The sequence below is a fragment of the Mus musculus genome, chromosome 17 (assembly GCF_000001635.26).
Source record: "Mus musculus strain C57BL/6J chromosome 17, GRCm38.p6 C57BL/6J".
Lineage (NCBI taxonomy): Eukaryota > Metazoa > Chordata > Mammalia > Rodentia > Muridae > Mus > Mus musculus.
This window is the reverse complement of record NC_000083.6, coordinates 38,549,021-38,571,401: the sequence shown is the minus strand read 5'-3', so window position 1 is coordinate 38,571,401 and position 22,381 is coordinate 38,549,021. Positions and strand designations below refer to the sequence as shown.

The following is a 22,381-nucleotide window of genomic DNA, read 5'->3' as shown; positions in this document are numbered from 1 at the left end:
ACCTATTCAATATAGTACTCAAGGTCCTAGCCAGGGCAATTAGACAACAAAATGAGCTCAAGAGGATACAAATTGGAAAGGAAGAAGTCAAAATATCATCACTACTTTCAGATGATAAGATAGTATATATGAGAGATCCTAAAACTTACCACCAAAGAACTCCTAAAATTGATAAACAGCTTCACTGAAATATCTGAATATAAAATTAACTCGAATAAATCACTGGAATTTCTCTACACAAAGAATAAACAGGCTGAGAATGAAATTCTGGAAGCAACACCCTTCACAATAGTCGCAAATAATATAAAATACCTTGGTGTGACTCTAACTAAGGAAGTGAAAGATCTATATAAGAACATCAAGTCTCTGAAGAACGAAAGGGAAGAAGATCTCAGAAGCTGGAATGATCTCCCATGCTCATGGATTGGCTATCATGCAGAAATCAATCTACAGATTCAATGCAATCCCCATCAAAATTCCAAGTCAATGCATTACTGAGTTAGAAAGGGCAATTTGCAAATTCATCTGGAATAACAAAAAACCCAGGACAGCAAAAACTATTCTCACCAATAAAAGAACTTCTGGTGAAAGTACCATGCCTGACCTCAAGCTGTACTCAACAATTGTACAGATCAATTGTTCTAAAAACTGCATGGTACAGGTAGAGTGACAGAGGTATATCAATGTAATAGAATTGAAGACAGAGAAATAAACCCACAGACCTATGGTCACTTGATCTTTGACAGGGGAGGTAATACCATCCAATGGAAAAAAAGACATCATTTTGAACAAATGGTGCTGGAAAAACAGATGGTTATTATGTAGAAGAATGCGAACTGATCCATTTTTATCTCCTTGTACAAAGCTCAAGTCTAAGTGTATCAAGGAACTCCACATAAAACCAGAGACACTGAAACTTAGAGGAGAGAGTGTGGAAAAGCCTCAAAGATATGGGCACAAGGGGAAAAATATTCCTGAACAGAACAGCAATGGCTTGTGATGTAAGAATGAGAATAGACAAATGGGACCTCATAAAAATGCAAAGCTTCTGTAAGGCAAAAGACACTGTCAATAAGACAAAAAAGCCACCAACAGATTGGGAAAGAATCTTTACCAATCCTAAATCAGATAGGGACTAAAATCATATATATATATATATATATATATATATATATATATATATATATATATATATATATATATATATATATATAAAGAACTCAAGTAGATGGACTCCAGAAATTCAAATAACACTTTTAAAAAATGGGGCACAGAGCTAAACAAAGAATTCTGGACTGAGGAATATCAAATGGCTAAGAAGCACCCGAAATAATGTTCAACATCCTTAACCATCTGGGAAACGCTAATCAAAACAGCCCTGAGATTCCACCTCACACCAGTCAGAATGGCTAAGATAAAAAATACAGGTGACAGAAGATGCCAATGAGGATATGGAGAAAAAAGGACACTCCTCCATTGTAGGTGGGATTGCAAGCTAGTACAACCACTCTGAAAATCAGTCTAGCAGTTCTTCAGAAAATTGGGCATTGCACTACTGGAAGATCCAGCAATTCCTCTCCTGGGCATATGCCCAGAAGATATCCCAACCTATAATAAGGACACATGTTCCACTATGTTCATAGCAACCATATTTATAATAGCCAGAAGGCAGAAAGAACTCAGATGTCCCTCAACAGAGGAATATATAACGAAAATGTGATACATTTATATAGTGGAGTACTACTCAGCCATTAAAAGCAAGGAATTCCTGAAATTCTTAGGCAAATGGATGCATCTGGAGGATATCTTCCTGAGTGAGGTAACCCGATTATCAAAGAACACACATGATTTGCACTCACTGATAAGCAGATATTCACCCAAAAACTTAGAATGTCCAAGATACAATATGCAAAACACATGAAACTCAAGAAAAGGAGGACCAAAGTTTGGATACTTCACTCCTTCTTAGAATGGGTAACAAAATACACATGGAAAGAGTTACAGAGACAAATTTCAGAGCTAAGACAGAAGGAAGTAACATCCAGAGACTTCCCCACCCAGGGATCCATCCCATATATATCCACCAAAAGCAGACATTATTGCATATGTCAGAAAGAGTTTTCTGACAGCGCCCTGATATAGCTCTCTCTTGTGAGACTATGCCAGTGCCTGGCAAATACAGAAATGGATGCTAACAGTCATCAATTGGATGTAACACAGGGCCTCTAATGAAGGAGCTAGACAAAGTACCCACAGAGATAAAAGGGTCTGCAACCCTATAGGAGGAACAACAATATGAACTAATCAGTCCCCCAAGAGCTGTGTCTCTAGTTGCATATGTAGCAGAGAATGGCCTAGTCAGCCATCAATGGGAGGAGAGACCCTTGGTCTTGCATAGATCATATGTCCCAGTACAGGGGAATGCCAGTGCCAGGAAACGAGAGTTGGTAGGTTGAGGAGCAAGGCAGGGGAGGGTATAGGGGGCTTTTTGAATAGAAATTGAAATGTAAATGAAGAAAATATCTAATAAAAAATTAGAATGTGTTTCAGTGCGGGCTGAAATGCACTCAAGAAAAAAAATAAAAGCCCATTCATACAAAAGCTTATTTTCATTCATATTTTTATAAAAAGTTATTAAGACTGATTTTTAATAGATTCAGTCTTACTTCTTAGATTTTGGTCTTTTTAAAAAGCTACTGTATTAAGTTTTGATACATTTTGTTCTATATTCTTAAGTACTGTCTGTAAACTACAAAATGTTATTTTGCTTGTCCTAATTCTGCATTAAAGTTTTATAATATTAGAAAAAATATTAATGTAATGAGTTCATTTATTTTGAAGTATTGCTTCATTAAGACACATCCTGGAGATTAGTAAAGTACACATCTGTGTTTGTCTATTTTGAATTTCTCACGAAGAATTTCCTTCTGGATCATAAGAGATGAAAATATATACATATACATTTGTGTGTTTGTATGTGTGTGTATGAGCATGTGTTTGTGTTTGTGTGTGTGTGTATAAGCGTATGTGTGTGTATGTGTATGAGCATGTGTGTGTGTGTGTGTGTGTGTATGTGTGTATGTGTGTGTTTGTGCATGTGTGTGTTTGTTTGTGTGCATGTGTGCATGTGTGTATTTTACCAGTAAAATAGGAGGACTTTTTTTTCTTTTACCAATATCAGAATTTATTGATTAGCATCAAATTACCTAACCAGATTATTACATAGGCCACAATAACAAGTGGTCTTAATTTGAACCATAATGGGCATGCAACTTAGGGCTTCTGTTGCTGGAGTAAAACTCCATGTGACCAGAATCAAGTCCAACAGAAAGGGTTTAGTTGCTTTTACTTCTATTAACTGTACATCAACAAAGGAAGGTTAGGCAGGAAAACAAAGAGAGAAGGAACATGAAGTAAATAACTGATACACAGGCATGGAGTAATGCTTGTTCACCTGTCTTGCTCAGCCTGATTTCTTAAGCAACCTAAGATGTCCACTTCCCCCATAAGGCTGATACCTCTCACATCAGTCATTAACTAAAAACAAAGATTTACCGAAGGATAATTTCAAAGCATTTTCTCAAATCACGTTCCTTCATTTCACATAACTACAAGGTGTGCCATGTTGACATAACACTAGAACTGACACAGGTTCACTTAAAAAATGCTATTTATTCATGCTTTCCTTTATCATTGATCCCCCAAATCTCACATTTTTGTTGGTTATTTTATTTACTTAAATTTCAAATATTATCTCCCTTCCAGGATTCACCTCTGCATATTCCCTATTGCATTACCCCTCACCCTGCTTCTATAAAAGTGTTCTTCCACTCACCCACCCACTCCTTTCTCATCACCTGTGCATTCCCCTACACTAGGCCATCTAGCTTTCATAATGGTCTCCCCTCCAATTGATGCTAGATAAGGCAATCCTCTGCTACATATGCAGCTTTAGCCATGGGTCCCTCCATGTATACTCTTTGGTTGATGGTTTAGTCTTTGGGAGCACTGGAATTTCTGGTGAGTTGATATTGTTGTTCTTCCTATGAGGTTAAAAACCTCTTCATCTCATTCATTCCTTCCCTTAACTCCTTCAATGTGGTCACATGCTCAGTCTGATCATTGGTTGACTGTAAGCATCTGTCTTTGATGCGTGGGAATTGGTCAGGCTCTAGCAGAACCTCTCAGGAAACTGCTATATCAATCTTCTTTAAGCAAGAATCAGCACGTGTCTGAATTTAATGTCTTCATATAAGATAGATTCCCAGGTGGGGAAGTCTCTCTTTGGCCTTTCGTTAGTCTCTGCTCCACTCTTTGTCCCTGAATTTCCTTTAGACATTAGAAATAAAATAATGGTTTAATATTTTTGAGATGGGTGGGTGTCCCCATCCCTCAACTAGGACTATATCTAACCTCTAGATATGGTATCTACATTTTCTCTCTCCTCTTTGTTGGGTGTTTCACCTAATAGAATCCCTGTTGGATCCTGAAGCCATTTGATTTCCTGTCATCCAGGGATTTCTTGTGGCTATCCCCAGTTCTCCATCTCCCAATGCTACACACTTCTGTTCAAATTCCTGACCCTCTGTACATTCCCCCTCACTCCTCCCACACCTGACCTTGGGCCCCTTTTTCTGTCTCTGTGCCTTCTCGCACCCAAGTTCCTCCCTCCCTCTAACTCCCATGATTATTTTGTAACCCCTTCTACGTAGGACTGAAGTAGTGATTGATCCACCTTGAAAACCACTTCATGACTAGAAGCCCACTCATGACCCTGCTAAGAGCCAGAGTCAGGGTATCTCAAAGACACAATATAGCCACAAATATGAATTTTTAAAAGTCTTTGGAATGATTTTCAATGATATTCTGCTATACTCACAGATTGGTGCTTAGACTAACTATCATCAGAGAGAATTTACCCAGCAACTGTTTGAAATAGGTGCACAGAAGGAAAACAGATTCAGGCCACTAAACTTTCCATAGAAGTTGGAGAACCATTATAAATTAAAAAAAAACAAAAAACAAAAAACAAAAAACAAAACAAAAAAAAAAATAAAACACCACCACCAAATGAACATAATTCAAACATATGAGACTATTTCAAGTATAAAAATTTGTTTTGTAATTTAAAAAAGGCATACATCTTAGCCATCAAAATAAGAGAACCATATATTACTAACAGCATAAGAGAACTGCATGTAGAAGAATATATTTTAATTCTATTTTCTTTATAATTTTAATTTAATTTTATTTATATTTTTATATTTTAAAATTACATCCCATTTAGAGTGTAAATACAACAACCCATCCCCCATACACCCACTTCTACTCAGAGTAGTTAGGGCCCCCCTGGTATCCCCTACCATGACACATCAATTCTCTGCAAAGCTAGACATAAGCTCTCCGACTAAGTGCTAATAAGGCATGCCAGATAGGAACTTAAACAAAATTTTAATTGAAACCTAAAGGTTGTAGCAATCTAACTTATTGAGTTCTTTATAAATGTTGGGTAACTACTTTATCTCTAGGCTACAATTGTGTCTTCTTAACAGTGTTCTTTGCCTTATAGAAGTGTTGCAGTTTTATAAGGTCCTTTGTGTGTGTGTGTGTGTGTGTGTGTGTGTGTGTATGTATATATATATAAATTATTTCTACCCGACCAGTCCATCTTCAGACTGTTCCACATCCCATACCTCCTCTTGCCTACTGTCTCCATGAGGGTGTCCCAATCCCCATACCCCCAACCCTGCCATACCTCTATCTCCCTGAAATCTTCAGTCTCTTGAGTGTTGTACCTTCACTGACTGAGTCTACACCCGGAACTGTTCTACTTTACGAATTTGGGGCCTCATATCAGCTGGGGTATGCTGCCTGTTTGGTGTTGCAGTGTCTGAGAGATCACAGGGGTCCAAATTAATTGAAATTGATGGTCCTCCTACAGGGTCACCCTCCTCAACAGCTGGTTCCAACTTTTCGCTAATTAAACCACAGAGGTCTGCATCTTCTGTCCAATGTTTGGATGTAAATATTGTCATATGAGTCGCTCAGCTGCTTGTTGGGTCTTTTGGAGAGTAGGCATGATAGGTCCTTCTTGGTGAACACTCCATACATAGCCTCAGTAATAGTGTCAGAAGGTAGGGCCTCCATTTGAGCTGGATACCACTTAGGGCCTGTTGCTTGACCTTCTTTTTCTCAGGCTCCTCTCAATTTCCATCCCTGCATTTCTTTCAGATAGGAAGAATTACAGGTCAGAGTTTTGAGTGTGGAATGGCAAACCCATTCCTTACTTGATGCTCTGTCTTTCTGCTGCAGGTGGGCTCTACAAGTTCCCATTTTCCCCTGTAGGGAATTTCATCTGAGGTCCCTCTTTTTTAGTCTTCACAGTCTCTCACATGCCAAGCCTCTGGTACATTCTGGAGGGTCCCGCCAACATACTACCTCCTGGTGTTGCCTGTTTCCATTCTTTCTGCTGGCCCTCAGGGCATTAGTTCATTTTTCCCAGCAAATACCGAATTATGTTCCCCTCTTCCACTCTTCAGTCCACTTTCCCTCCCAGGTCCGCTCTCCACCTTGTGATTTCCTCCTTCTCCCTCCCAGATGGGACTGAAGCTCCTCACATGGGCCCTTCAATTTGTTGAGTGTTTGATGTTCTGAGGACTGTATCTTGGATATTTATACTTTTTGGGTAATATTCACTTATTAGTGAGTAAATACCATGTATATTCTTTTGAGTCCGAGTTACCTCACTCATGATGATGTTTTCTACTTCCATACATTTGCATGCAAATTTTAGGATGGCCTCATTCTTAATAGCTGAGTAGCATTCCATTGTGTAAATGAACCACAGTTTCTGTATCCATTCTTCTGTCATAGGACATCTGCATTGTTTCCAGCTTCTGGCTCACAAACAAGGCTACTATGAACATAGTGGAACACGTGTCCTCTGGTATAATGGGACATCCTTTGGGTATATACCCAAGAATGGTATAGATAATTCTTCAGGTAGATCTATTTCCAATTTTCTAAAGAACCTACAAATTGATGTCAAAAGTGTTTTTTTCTGTTTGCAATCCCACCAGCAATGGAGGAGACTTGCTCTTTCTCCACAATCTTACCAACATAAGCTGTCACCCATGGGTCTGATCTAAATCATTCTGATTGGTGTAAGTTGGAATCTAAGCGTCATTTTGATTTGCAATTCTCTAGTCACAAAGGACTTTAACCATTTCTTTAGGAGGTTCTCAGACATTCAAGAATCTTCTGTTGTGAATCCTCCGTTTAGTTCTGTACTCTATCTTTTGATTAGAATGTTTGGTTTCTTGGTGATTAGCTTTTTTGAGTTGACAAATATGGATCTATTTGCAGTCTTCTACATGTAGACATCCATGTAGAAATCCAGCACAATTTGTTGAAGATGCTTTCTTCTCCCCATTGTAAGGTTTTTGCTTCTTTAAAAATATTCAAGTGTGCATAGGAGTGTGAGTTTATTTTTGGGTCTTCAGATTGTATTCCCTTCAGCAGTGTGTTTATTTCTAAACCAACACCATGCAGTTGTTAATCATTATTTCTCTGTAGTACAGCTTAAGGTTATGATGGTGATTTCTCCAGAAGTTCTCTATTGTTCAGGTTTCTTTTCTATCCTGTTTTTTGTCCTATGGGAAGTAGAGAATTATACTTTCAAGATCTGAAAAACAAATGTGTTGAACTTTTGATTCCAATTGCATTGAATCTGAAGATTGATTTTAGTATTATTGCCATTTTCATTATATTAATCCAACCTGTCCATGATAATGGAGGATTTTTCCAACTTCTAATATCTTCTTCAGTTACTTTTTTCAGGGACTTAAGTTTTTTTTTTTTTTGTACACATCTCTCATTTGCTTGGTTATAGTTATTCCAAGATATTTTGTATTTTTCAAGCCTATTTTAAAGGGTAATATATCCTGTATTTTTCACCTGCTTATCATTTTTATAAAGGAGGTCTATTGGTGTCCTTGTGTTAATTTTCTATCCAGCCACTTTGCTGATAGTGTTCACCAGCTGGAGAAGATCTTTGGTAGAAATTTTGGGGATGCTTCTGAATACTATCAAGTCATGCACAAATAGTGATACTTTTTCATTCCCAATTTATATCACCTTGATCTCCTTTCATTCCCTCATTGCACTTGGTAGAAACCTCAAGTATTATATTGAGTAGACAAGGATTCCATGGACAGCCTTGCCTTGTCCCTCCTTTTAGTGAATTCACTGGAAGTTGATTTACATTTTGTTTGATGTTGGCTCTTGGCTTGGAGCATATTGCTTTCTATATGCTGAGGTATTTGCCCTTCATCAATGATTTTTCTAATACATTTTACATGAATGGATGTTGGATTTATCAGAGGGTTTTTCAGAGGTCAGAGAGATAACCATATGTTTTTTTTTTTTTTTCTATCAATTGATTTTTGGGATGTATTATGCTGATACATTTTTTTCAACCATTCCTACTTGATCGTGATGGATGATGTCTTTGATATGCTCCTGAAGTAATCTTGCAAGGGTTTATAGAATGTTTTCTTCAAAGTTAAAAAGAGAAAGTTGGGGGGCTGGATAGATGGTTCAGCCTTTAAGAGCACTTACAGCTCTTCGAAGGTCCTGAGTTCAAATCCCAGCGACCACATGGTGGCGCTCAACCATCCCTAATGAGATCTGGCGCTCTCTTGAGGAGTGAATGAAGATAGCTACAGTGTATTTACATACAATAAGTAAATAAAACTTTTTTTTTAAAGAAAAGAGAAAGTTGTCTGAATATGTTTTGTCTGTTCAGTTGTTGTATGCTTAATGTATATGAGTGAATGTGGCCTCAGAGAATGAGTTTAGAGTATTTTATCTATTTGTATTTTCTGTAATAGCTTGAGAAGTATTCATGTTAGCTGGTTCTGAAAGTTTGATAGAATTATATGTCCCAGTAGAGGGGAATGCCAGGGCCAGGAAGCAGGAGTGGGTAGGTTGGCGAACAGGTTTGGGGGAGAGTGTAAGGGATATTCATGATAGCATTTGAAAAGTAAATGAAGAAAATATCTAAGAAAGTTTGATATTAGTCTTCAGCAAAACCTTCTGGCCCTGAGCTCCTGTTGTTTGGGAGAATTTTAGTGACTTCTTATATTTCTTAAGGCTAATTAAAACTTAAGCCTAATTAATAGAACTTAAGCCTAAGTAAGTAGTTTTTGTGATCTTTATTTAAGTTTCATGAGTGATATCTGATTAGAAAATCGTCCATTATCTTGAAATTTGCCAATTTACTGTAGTAATTATTGAAGTAAGATCTAAGAATTCTTTAAAATTCCTGTATCAGAATTTTATGATTCTCTTTTCATTACTGATTTTATTTATTTCTCTATAAATGTGGATACTCTCTCTCAAGAATACAAAGTTGAAACAGAAAATAACGCCTTCTTGACAAGTATTTATCAAAACCCTAAATGTATAGTGTAAAGAAAGAATTTTAAAAGTTACCAAATAAAATTGAAAAGTAATATATGTTAACTATAATAGATTTACAACCAACTTCTCAGTAGAGATTCAAAAAGCTACAAGGGTCTGGGACAAACTATTAAAAACCCTGATAAAAATGGCTATCATTCTATATTACTCTATCCACTGAAAGTTTCAATCACCATAGAGGGAGAAACCATGATATTCAATGACAATGGAATCTAGCATCACAAAGACCCTAAAGGAAATCACCAACAAAACTAGTCTAGTTACAGTTAAGTAAGTATGAGAAATAAATAATTTTACAGTTCTCAAACAAAGAGAACTAGAACCCTTGCACAGACATACACAAACACACACAATTCCACAAACAGCATCAAAGTAAGAGAAATTAATAATCCTTCAACATTAATATCTGTTAACATTAATGGACTCAAACCACAATAAATAGACAGAGGTTAACAAAATGGATGCATAAACAGAATTCTTCATTCTGCTATGCACCAGAGATATCAAGGGTACAAGGGCCATAGCTAAATAATATAAATGCAATATACAACAAGTCAATAGTTAATATTAAATTAAATGGTTAGGAATTTGAAGCAATTTCCCTAATTTCACAGAGAAAGCAGGACTATCCACTCTCTTATCTCTATAATACAGTTCTAGAAGTTTAAGATAAGGAAATAAGACAACTAAAAGATATCAAGGAAATACAAATTGAAAAGAACCAATTAAAAATTTTGCAGGTGGCAAATGGTTTGATAATGTATACAAAAGCTATTACTTAATTACTACTATAGAATTTCTACAAAAGTTAAACACCTATCACAGAGTGCTTAGCTTCAAGTTTATCACAAAAGAATTATGTATCCTTTTATTATACACATGGTAAACATCATGAGAAAAAGAATTTGGAGAGATAATATAAAAATGTCTTCGCGTCACTCTAAGAAAGCAAAAAAAAAAAAAAAAGGTCAATATGACAAAGACACTCTGAAAAAAGCAACTGAATAATGTATCAGAAAATGAAAAGAACTCTTATGCTAATATAGTGAAAATGGCCATCCTAACAACAGCAACCTACACACTCAATGGTATCTCTATCAAAATACCAACACAATTATTTGCAGACTTCAAAATATGATTTTAGTGGACAGCTTCTGAAGCAGGGGGAGTAATTATCTTGAGTGAGTGTCATAGCCTCTGATAATTTGCCATGTTCCTGGAATCACTTCATGCACATGACCATGTGTATAGCCCTGGTTAAACCCAGCCTATCACAAGTAACAACAACCAAAGCAAATGTCCAGAAAGCATTTATTGAGAAAAAATAATATGCTCAAGGGAGATGGATGAAAACAAGAGAGCCCAAAAAGTGAGTCTGTTCAAAATCTATTCACATACTTGCTGGAAATCTCCAAAGAATAACATAAAAGACTTAAAGAAAAGGATGATAGTTAGTAGTGTATACTCATAAAGATTCATAGAGTGAAGCAAAGTGGATTTTCACTTGAGCCTGAACAGATTAAAGAAAGGATGAGTGAGGGACCCAAGATGATTCCTCTTGGAATCCTACCCACAAGTGACATGTGTACTTAAGGCAAAGGGTCTCAAACTGTCAGTAGTAAAACCTTTGGGGTAAAATGACTATTTCATAAGGGTTAACAATCACATATTGTGAATATTACATGTTAACATTATAATTTATAAAAATATAAATGTACATTTATGAAGAAAAAATGAAAATATTTATATTTTTTGTCACCACATGAAAAACGTTAGTAGAAGGTTGTAGCATTATAAAGGTTGAAACTCACTTATTTAAGAAAAAGGAGGTTAGGGGGTTAATATTGAAGTGATGATAATTCCAAACTTCCTTCTACTTCATACATTATTTAGATTTTTTCTACCTTGACATGGAATGAGTAATTTTCGTAGTATATGGAATGTATTTACAACCCTCCATTGATTGTTTGTTTGTGTGGATAAGTAAAGAGGATATAGCCCTAATGCAGAATATAATAGTTGACACAGTATTTAGAACACTAGGAGCCAATATTTTATTTGGAAATAAATTTAGAAGTCACTAATTTCAAATTTTTGCCAAAACAGATTTGAATGAGAGTGGAAAGTTTTGTTATTGTTACCTAACAAAATTCCCTTGATTGGGTCATATTAATGAATCTCACTGGGTCCATTACTTGGAGTAACAACCTAGTTTTTGGATATTTAAGGCACTGCATAAGTTCTACTCATACAAACACAAAAAAAAAGAAATCCCTATCAATTATCTTTTCAAACATTACTTCTTTGTCATTGGAGTAAAATAATATTTCCCCAGCATTCTTTAAGAATTCTTGTATATATTGGCAGCTAATCAAGATAATTGATTCATCTTCTGAGTCAATGAGTTCTTCCTGATCCTTTTTCAGAACCTACAGTAGACATAGATGATTTTAAAGAGGTTTATAGTAAGAAAAAAAACTTATCCAAAATTAATTATATAGGATGAAACAGGATGAACAGAGACTGCGAGATCAAGACTAATTCTAGATCTTTATGCTAAACTGATATCCTGACACTCAAAATCAATGAGGGCTTAACTTGAGGGATAACTCAAATGGGAGGTCCGTACTCAGAACTTTAATATGACTATTTCAAATATTTGGGTCAAATTTCCAGGGAGTATCTACATCCAACTTTTTTATATTAACACAAATATATATATATATATATATATATATGTATATATATATATATATATATTTACATACATATACATATGTACATAACTCTATTGAAAAAAGTAAAATGATGGAGTGAAATGATTGGTTTTTTTGTTTATGACAGTGATAGTAACAGAAATGATAACCAAATGGCATTCGTTCAAAATTATACATATATTATTTGTAGAAATATCCATGTATGTATCAAGTTCATGTGTGTATAAAACAATGCTTGTACATTATCAGATCTGAAACTAAACTTTAATGTCAGCAGCTTTTTGATGACAAATAAATAAGAGGTATATTTAAGCTCATGTTAAATATGTTACTCCACTATATATTTTCTCAGATATTTCAGATTGGGTTATTCACATTAAAATGAACAAGAATAGATTTTGTTATATTTTGTAGATCTGTCATCATATATCTTAACATATAGTATGGCCAATATGCCTATATTCTTACCTATATTTTATTCCCAAGAACAGGGATTATTATACAGTGTTTGAATAAATAGACCAACCTCACTTACCAATTACATGTAGAAAGAAAGGGCAAAGGGCATGTTACACATCTTTAATAAACATTTCATTTTATCTAAGCCTGGGTTGTTATCTCCATTCTATTTCTATTAAACTCAAAAAAATGTATTTTTTTTTCAAATTTCAAAATGAGTATTCATAGGAGAAAAGGTAATACTAAATTTATGCTTCTTATACCACCTTTCTTTGTAGGTAATTTTTTCTTATTGTTTTAAGTACTCATAATGTCAATTAATAGAGTCTTTATTACAAAGAAAAATTAAGAATTACTGAGGATAATTCATAAAATATAATATTTTAACTTAGTTCATATTTAATAAAAATTATATGAGCAATTCTATTTAAAATTATCTATATGCTAAACACCTAGGTAGGGTGTAGTTTTTTTTCCAGTTTGAAGCCGATCCCTTATGAAACAGAAGTTAATAAATAATTTTGTCTGTTATTCCTCACAATCAGCTTTACTTAAAGTGAAATCTTTGGTACAATATTGGATTTTTCTCTTCCACAGTCATATTTCAATTTGAGAACATTCTATCAGAAGACTTGCTTCATATTTGAATACAACACTTCATTCTTTGCAACTGACATGCATCACAATAAGCTAAGTATCTAATTGTAGGTTGATAAATACAGTATATTTGTAGTGCATCTCCACTGTCATAGGGTACTGTTCTTTCAGTGACAGGGCCAATTGCCAACTGTCACAGGTGGCCCTTGTACTGACTAATTTTGTGTCAATTTGACACAGCTGGAGCTACCACTGAGAAAGGAACTTCAGTTGAGGAAATGTCTCCAGGAAATCCAACTGTAAGGCATTTTCTCAATTAGTGATCAAGGGGGAATGGCCCCTTGTGGGTGTGATCAGCTCTGGGCTGGTAGTCTTGGTTTTATAAGAGAGCAGGCTGAGCAAGCTAGGGGAAGCAATCCAGTAATGAACATCTATCCATGGCCTCTGCATCAGCTCCTGCTTTCTGACCTGCTTGAGTTCCAGTCCTGACTTCCTTGGTGATGATCAGCAATATGGAAGTGTAAGCCAAATAAACCCTTTTCTCCCCAACTTGCTTCTTCGAAATGATGTTTGTGCAGGAATATAAACCCTGACTAAGACAAATTGGTACCAGCATAGTGAGGTATTCCTGTGACAAACTCACCATGTTTTGGGGAGGACTGTGAAAAGACTTTAGAACTTTGGCCTACAAGATCTATTCAGTGTTAAGAACTCTGTGGGATGTTGTGTAGGAGCCTGGAAGATAATGTTAAGAACAGTGCAGAGGCCTGGCTTTTATAATTTCAGGGGGAAGATTAAAGACTCTTTTCAGGGCCATTGCTATTTTGATTGTGAAGATTCTGTTGTTCTGTTTAGCTGGGGCTGAAGAAAGCTGTGATTAGCAAAATACCAGAACCACTAAAGCAAAACCTTTGCTTTATTGGGACTATTGATGCTGGTTAACTGGAGCTAAGAAATTAGCAGTAATTAAGAAGAGACCAGCATCAGTGAGGTGAAATATTCTGGGATGTGTTTTCTGAGAGCACAGAGGCCGTGTTCCAGAGATATCCAAGGTTTTACTTTGTGCTGCATTGGGACTTGGTAATGTGTAAGAATCACCCAGGTGGTACTGGTTTTGAAGGTATGAAGGGGTCATGCAGAGCAGTTGAGGCTCGTCAGTGTGAGAGGCCATGGAAGGCCAGTGGTGAAGGTGCAGCCTCAGTTGCAATTGATGGCCCAGGATTGAAAGTGTCATGCAGTGGTTTGGAGATGCTAGTACCATGAGATCACCTCCAAGAGTACTAGCAGTGGATTACAGGCATCTGGAGCCTAGAGGATGATGCGTGTGCTACAAAGGGCATGGCTGGAGAAGTGAACCAAGCCCTTTGAGGAGCCCAGAAGGTTGTGAGTTGGATCCCAGACATTGGATGCTTAGAGATTGATTTTAGCTTTTGATTGTGACTGTGCCCTGATATTTTCCCCTCTTGAAGGAAGTTTTTTTTTTTTGTTTTTTGTTTTTTGTTTTTTGTTTTTTTGTTTTTTTTTTAGTGAAGCCCACAGTTAAGAGACTTTTAATTTTAAGACTTTGGATTTTAAGAGAGATTGAAATTTTAAGAATTTGTAAAGGCTGTGAGACTGTAAAGTTATTTAGATCAAGTGGTCAGTTGTACTAGCTAGTTTTTTGTCACCTTGACACAACTGGAGTTATCACAGAGAAAGGAACTTCACTTGAGGAAATACCTCCATAAGATCCAACAGTAAGGCATTTTCTCAATTAGTGATCAAGGGGGAAAGAAAAAAGACCCCTTGTGGTTGGAACCATATCTGGGCTGGAAGTCTTGTTTCTATAAGAGAGCATGCTGAGCAAGCCGAGGGAAGCAAGCCAGTAATCAACATCCTTCCATGGCCTCTGTGTCAGCTCCTGCTTTCTGACCTGCTTGAGTTCCAGTCCTGACTTCCTTGGTGATGAACAGCAGTATGGAAGTGTAAGACGAAGAAATCCTTTTCTCCCAAACTTGCTTCTTGGTCATGATGTTTGTGCAGGAATAGCAATGCTGACTAAGACAGCTCTCATACCTGCCAGTGGTGGACAGTGCAAACCTATTCTCCTATAACTATAGCCCTTTAAGTGCTCCAAGATTCACTCAAAATACTGTACCCTTTTGGATGTGTTCAATTTCACAAAGTTATTAGTTGAATTTAAAATAATTATCGATTTTAAACTTACCACTCCTTCAGTGAACATTGATGGTAACAAGAGAATGAGGAGAAAACACATCACTGGGAATGAAGCCATGGCTGAAACTAACCAAAGAAGATATCGTTGTTGAAGCACACAGTATGTGAAACACAGAAGGAAACTAAAACCTTGATAGAACTTATTCCCAAGCAACTATCTGTGACAAAATCTTTAAACATATAAGAAAGAAAGAAACACCAAGTAGGGTCACTGTAGGTTTATTGTGCCAACCTTGACTCTAACAGGACTGATTCATAAGCTAAACAGCTTTTGTGATGCCTCAGGTGTGCATTTGAAAAAGGGGAAAAATTCCTAGTTTCTTTCTGAACATTTCTATTACTCTGCAATCAAAAGGAAAATTTGAGAAAAAAAAATTCAAATTTTTGAAAGTTGCTTTCCACTGTGCATCATCTTTTATTTTACAACTCTATGTATAGATAATTCTTTACTAGACTTTGATAAGTGTATCAGGGTTGTGACTATGCAGGCAGAAACATATAAAACCATTAGAAACAAATTGTTTGAAGAACAATTTTATATTGTGATATTGTTTTACTTAAGTGCATCAAATTTCACTTTGCTCCGTTAGTAGTAAATGTTAATATAATTAATGAATTGTAAATTTATTTTAACTGATGGCATTCAGTTCGTACTTTGTAAATGGGATATTTCTTGTTTTTATTAAGAATTAAAAATACTTGTTCTGTCTCATAGTATTTACACTCAGTAGTTGCCAAATTTTATATCCTGTGTATGCTGGTAGAACTTAAGAGTGGACACATTAGCCTTGCTGCTGGAACTCTTGTAAACTGAATGGGTAGTACCTTATATTGTATAGTTTGTATATATTCTTCAACTTCATATTTTTTAAAAATCATATTATTTGTCTCAAATTCTTATATAGCTTAAAGACAATGCAAAGGCATTATCATCAAGCATCTACTAAAATTTGCATTTTGAACATCATTTATATCTTTCCTCTATTCAAATATTTTCATAAGTTCCCTAATGATCCTTTCAAATTGGTATCTATAAAATTTCTTTTGAATTTATGGCTAAAATATGAGTCAGAAACTCTCCACACATATCTGTAATATCATTTCCCCCCTTGTACTCCATACAGCCAAATAACTAACAATGACCTACAGAACAATCTTGGTAGTACTGAATCATCATACAATTGTGGCCTATAACTAGTAGAATAGAGAAATTCACTCCTCAACATGGTGGACCAATTAATAGGGAATTGCAGGTAAGGCTCTGTTTCTTCTGAAACTTAAGGAAACGATTTTCTTGCTATTATCCTGTACAAATGAAGAAATGCATAAAAATTGAGTTTTCTAGTCATCTTTGAGGTTTGTTTCTATATACTACTTCCTACTTGATGAGGTGCATGCTCGAAGATTACTTGGCAGTCCCATTACTTTATATATATTTCTAAATATGAGGCACTGATGTGCCTCTAGCCACTGCAAATTTTTCACTGTAAAAATTATCATCTTGAAACTTATTTTTTTGCTTTGCAGTCTTACCTCGATTGATTGTTTCACAGGATTTCAGTTTCTGCTTCACTCTCCTTTGCTTCTCTAATTCTTTGGGATTCCTCCTTTCCTTGTGAAGTGGTGACTTTAGAAGTTTGAACTCAGATGCAGATGTGATACACAGCCTGCTATTCCAAGCAAAGTGGTTTGATTGAAGAGTTACTCTTGGCTTCTGATTCTTGAACATCAGACTATAAGACAGTGACATTGGATCTTAGCCATAAGTACTTTCTGTTCATGTGTTGTTGGATCAACAATCTACTGCTTCTCTTTACTCATGGATTTTTCCATTTGTTCCTTTTTCAAATGAGAGACAGGGAGGGGAGATTCACATCTATTTTCACAGTATCGGTTTACCATGCTAGTTTACAGGTTTGTTTTGGTTTGATTTGTTTGTGCTCAGATTAACTATATTTCTAAATATTTTTCTATTTTTGTCACACTTTCATATTTCTTGCTATGGGTAAAAGGGTGGCAGGAAAAGGCTGGAAGACAGAAAGGCAACCAGTGGGAAACATCTCTTGATCTAGCTGGAAGCCTAGGACTGGGGAGAATTCCAGGAATCTCTGATGGTGAGTCCAGCTGAGAATCTATAATAGGATGTGTGGAGACTTAAGTGACTAACCCATGTACCCAGCCAAGAATAGCAAATGGCTTTGGGGAACAATAATTCAGATACAAAAACTTCAACCCCCAAATATTCTTTCCTTAAGTTCTGAAGAGATTAAGATAGAGAAGAGACTGTGTAAAAATTCCAACAACGACTGACACAACTTAAGACCCATTCCATGAGATAGAAGCAAACTAACACTATTTAAGATAATCAGCTATCATGCAAATAGAAGCCTAACTATCTTTTAAGAGGCATTTTCCAGTTTCTCTCCATTTAGTTCGATATTGTCTACTGGTTTGCTGTATATTGCTCTTATTATATTTATGTATGGGCCTTGAATTCCTGATTTTTCCAACACTTTTATCATGAAAGAGTATTAGATTTTGTCAAGTGCTTTCTCAGCATCAAACGAGATGATCATGTGGTTTTTGTCTTTGAGTTTGTTTATATAGTGGATTATGTTGATGGATTTCCATATATAGAACCATTCCTGCATCAGAAGGATGATGCCTACTTGGCTTCATCCTTGAATTTGTAGATGATCATTTGGATTCAGTTTGTGAGGATTTTGTTGAAGGTTTTTTTGTTTTGTTTTGTTTTTGTTTGTTTGTTTTTGTTTTTTGGGGGGGTTTGCATCAATATTGATAAGGTAAATTGGTCTGAAGTTCTCTATGTTTGTTGGTTCTTTGTGAGGTTTTGGATTTCCTCAGGTTCTGTTGTTATATCTACCTTTTCAGTTTTGATTTTGTTAATTAGGATACTGTCCCTGTGCCCTCTAGTTAGTCTGGCTAAGGGTTTATCTATCTTTTTGATTTTCTCAAAGAACCAGCCCCTGCTTTAGTTGATTCTTTGAGCATTTGATTTTGTTTCCACTTGGTTGATTTGAGTCCCACTAAAATCAGTGACTAAACAAGGCTGCCCACTTTCGCTGTACCTATTCAATATAGTATTTGAAGTTCTAGCCAGGGCAATTCGACAACAAAAGAAGATCACAGGGATACAAATTAGAAAGGAAGAAATCAAAATATCACTATTTACAGATGGTATGATAATATATATAAGTGACCCCAAAAATTCCATCAGAGAACTCCTAAACCTGATAAACAGCTTCAGTGAAGAACATGGATATAAAATAAACTCAAACAAATAATTAGACTTACCCTACAAAAAAGGATAAACTGACTGGGAAAGAAATTAGGGAAACAACACCCTTCAAAATAGTCACAAAAAATATAAAATACCTTGAGTGAATCTAACTAAGGAAGTGAAAGCTCTGTATGACAAGAACTTCAAGTCCCTGAAGAAAGAAATTGAAGATTTCAGAAGATGGAAAGATCCCCCATGCTCATGGATGGGCAGGATTAATATAGTAAAAATGGCTATCCTCCCGAAAACATCTACAGATTCAATGCAATCCACATCAAAATTCCAACTCAATTTTTCACTGAGTTAGAAAGGGCAATTTGAAAATTCATCAGGAATAATAAAAATCATAGGATAGCAAAAACTATTCTCAAAAATAAAAGAAGCTCTGGTGGAATCACCCTGCCTGACATTAATCTGTACTACTGAGCAATATGATAAAAGCTGCAATGTACTGGTACAGTGACAGACAGGTAGATAACTGAAATAGAACTGAAGACCCAGAAATGAATCCACACACCTCTGATCACTTGATCTTTGACAAGGAAGCTAAAACCATACAGTGAAAAAAAGACAGCATTTTAACAAATGGTGCTGGCCCAACTGGCGGTTATCATGTAGAAGAATTTGAATTAATCCATTCTTATCTCCTTGTAAAAACCTCAAGTCAAACTGGATCAAAGATCTTCACATAAAACCAGAGGCACTGAAATTAATACAGTAGAAATTAGGGAAAAGCCTCAAAGATATGGGCACAGGGGAACAATTCCTAAAGGGAACATCAATGGCTTGTGTGGTACATCAAGAATTAACAAATGGGACTTCATAAAATTGCCAAGTTTCTGTAAGGCAAAGACACTGTCAGTAAGACATAAGGGCCAGTAACAGATTGGGAAAGGATTTTTACCAATCCTAAATCTGATATGGGATTTATATCCAGTATATAAAAAGGGTTCAAGAAGCTGGACTACAGAAATTCAAATAACCCCATTAAAAATGGGATAAAGTGCTAAACAAAGTATTCTCAAGTGAGGAATAACGAATGGCTGAGAAGCACCTGAAAAAATGTTCAACATCCTTAATCATCAGGGAAATACAAATCAAAACAACACTGAGATTCCACCTCATACCAGTCAAAATGGCTAAGATCAAAAATTCAGGTGACAGCAGAAGCTTGCGAGGATGTGGTAAAAGAGGAACACTCCTCCATTGCTGGTGGGACTGCAAGTTTGTACAACCACTCTGGAAGTCAGTCTGGTTCTTCCTCAAAAAATTGGACACAGTACTACTGGAAGAGCCATCAATACCTCTCCTGGGCATATACCCAGACGATGTTCCAACTGGTAATAAGAATACATGCTAGACTATGTTCATAGCAGCATCATTAATAATAGCCAGAACCTGGAAAGAACCCAGATGTCCTTCAACAGAAGAGTGGATACAGAAATTGTGGTATATTTACAAAATGGAGTACTCCTCAGCTATTAAAAACAACGAATTGATGAAATTTTTGGGCAAATGTATGTATCTGGAGTATATCATCCTTAGAGAGGTAACCCAATCACAAAAGAAGTCATTAGATATGCACTCATTGATAACTGGGTATTAGCCCAGAAACTTAGAATACCCAAGATACAATTTGCAAAAACAAGAAAACCAAAGAGGGAAGACCAACATATGAATACTTCATTCCTCCTTAATATAGGGAACAGAATACCCATGAAAGTGTATACAAAGACAAAATTGGGAGCTAAGACAAAAGGATGGACCATCCAAAGACTACCCCACCTGGGGATCCATCCCATAATCAGCCACCAAACCCAGACACTATTGCATATGCCAGCAAGATTTTGCTAAAGGGACCCTGATATAGCTGTCTCCTATGAGGCTATGCCACTACCTGCCAAATACAGAAGTGGATGCTCACAGTCATCTATAGGATGGAACACAGGACCCCCTATGGAGAAGATAGAGAAAGCACCCGAGTAGCTGAAGGCGTCTGCAACCATATAGGTGGAACAACAATATGAGCTAACCAGTACCCCCAGAGCATGTCTGTAGCTGCATATGTAGCAGAAAAAGTCAGAGTCAGCCATCATTGTGAAGAGATGTCCCCTGTTATTGCAAACTTTATATGCCCCAGTAGAGGGGAAGGAAAGGGCCAAGAAGTGGGGGTGGGTGGGTAGGGGAGCAAGGAGAAGGGGGGGATATTGGGAACTTTAGGGATAGCATTTGAAATGTAATAAAGAAAATATCTAATAAAAATTAAAGTAAAGAAAAAGAGAGGAAAGGAGAGGAGAGGAGAGGAGAGGAGAGGAGAGGAGAGGAGAGGAGAGGAGAGGAGAAGAGAGCTAAAGAAGGGAAAGGAAAGGAAAGGAAAGGAAAGGAAAGGAAAGGAAAGGAAAGGAAAGGAAAGGAAAGGAAAGGAAAGGAAAGGAAAGGAAAGGAAAGGAAAGGAAAGGAAAGAAGAGACATCATCCAGCAGAGAATGGAGGCAGATGAACACCCACAATCAAACATCAAACAGAAGTTAGATAGTCTTCTGGAAGAGTGGAATATAATACTAAGCAAGCTTAGGGTCTAAGGCCATAACAAGAAAAATTACAATGTCAACTAATCTGTGCCCATGGGGGCTCACAGATACTGGGCCAACATGAAATGATCATGCAGAGTATGGAACATCTCTCCCTACATTCTTGTTGCAAATATTCTGCTTTGTCTTCATATGGGAACCCTAACAAGCAGAGTGGGGCAGTCTATGTCTATGTTTCCTGGTGTTGGATCCCTTTCCCCCTACCTGGACTCCTTGCTTGTGCTTCATTAGGAGAGAATGTATATATTCCTTCTGCAGCTACATGCTCCTGGGTGTGGTAGTACCCAAAGTATTGGTCCCTCCTCACTGAGGAGAAGGCAATGGAGAAAAAGAGAGGGAATTGAAATAGGAGATTATGAGGAAAGGAGGGAGTAGGGGTTTTGATTGGAATGCAATGTGAAGAAAATATAAACAAAAATATTCCAAGAATAAGAGAAGAAAACATACCAAATTTCATGTTAATTTCCTTTTCTTATTAGATTCAAACATGCTCACTTACATAGCCCCCTATATCTAACTTTTTTCTTTGTGTCTATTGATAGTACCATGTTCATCCTGCACTTTATGGCTAATCTCCACTTATAAGTGAATAGATACTGTATGTGTATTTCTAGCTCTGTGTTATCTGTAAGGTACATAAATGTTAAGAACATAAATGAAAAAGTGTTCATGTAGTTTAATGGGGCATGTTATGAGATGTTATAAGCTTAGTGAGGGTATAAATATCTTGAGGTAAACAATTCCCAGTTTTCTGAGAAACCACTAAATTGATTTCTAACCTTGTATAATTTTGCATTCCCACTAACAAGGATGGAGTATTCCTTTTCTCCAATTCCTCTCCACCATGTGCTTGAGTTTTTCATCTTACCCATTCTGAGATTTGTAAGATCATATCTCAGAGTCATTTTATGTGCCTTTCCCTGATTACTAAAGAAATGTAACATTTCTGTAAATGTTTCTTCGCCATTATTGAATACTATATTTAAAATTCACTGTTTAGCTCTCTTCCCCTTTTTA

The 22,381-nt window shown here is 36.3% G+C and overlaps 1 protein-coding gene across 1 annotated transcript; it reads right to left on the bottom strand.

Moving 5' to 3' along the window:
- Positions 1–10,780: 10,780 nt before the first annotated feature.
- Esp34 (exocrine gland secreted peptide 34) lies at positions 10,781–17,210 on the bottom strand. The gene is made up of 3 exons (NM_001177585.1): positions 17,007–17,210; positions 15,463–15,539; positions 10,781–11,912 (listed from the first exon to the last, which is right to left on the bottom strand). The coding sequence occupies exons 2-3, from the start codon at positions 15,529–15,531 to the stop codon at positions 11,730–11,732; spliced, it is 252 nt and encodes an 83-aa protein (NP_001171056.1). The 5' UTR covers positions 15,532–15,539; positions 17,007–17,210; the 3' UTR covers positions 10,781–11,729.
- Between the last annotated feature and the right edge of the window lie 5,171 nt (positions 17,211–22,381).

Excerpts from the sequence above, each read along its gene's own strand:
- Esp34 (NM_001177585.1), bottom strand. The coding sequence starts at position 15,531 with ATGGCTTCATTCCCAGTGATGTGTTTTCTCCTCATTCTCTTGTTACCA. Across the intron at positions 11,913-15,462 it reads CAATGTTCACTGAAGGAGTG|GTTCTGAAAAAGGATCAGGA; the intron begins GTAAGTTTAAAA and ends TGTCTACTGTAG.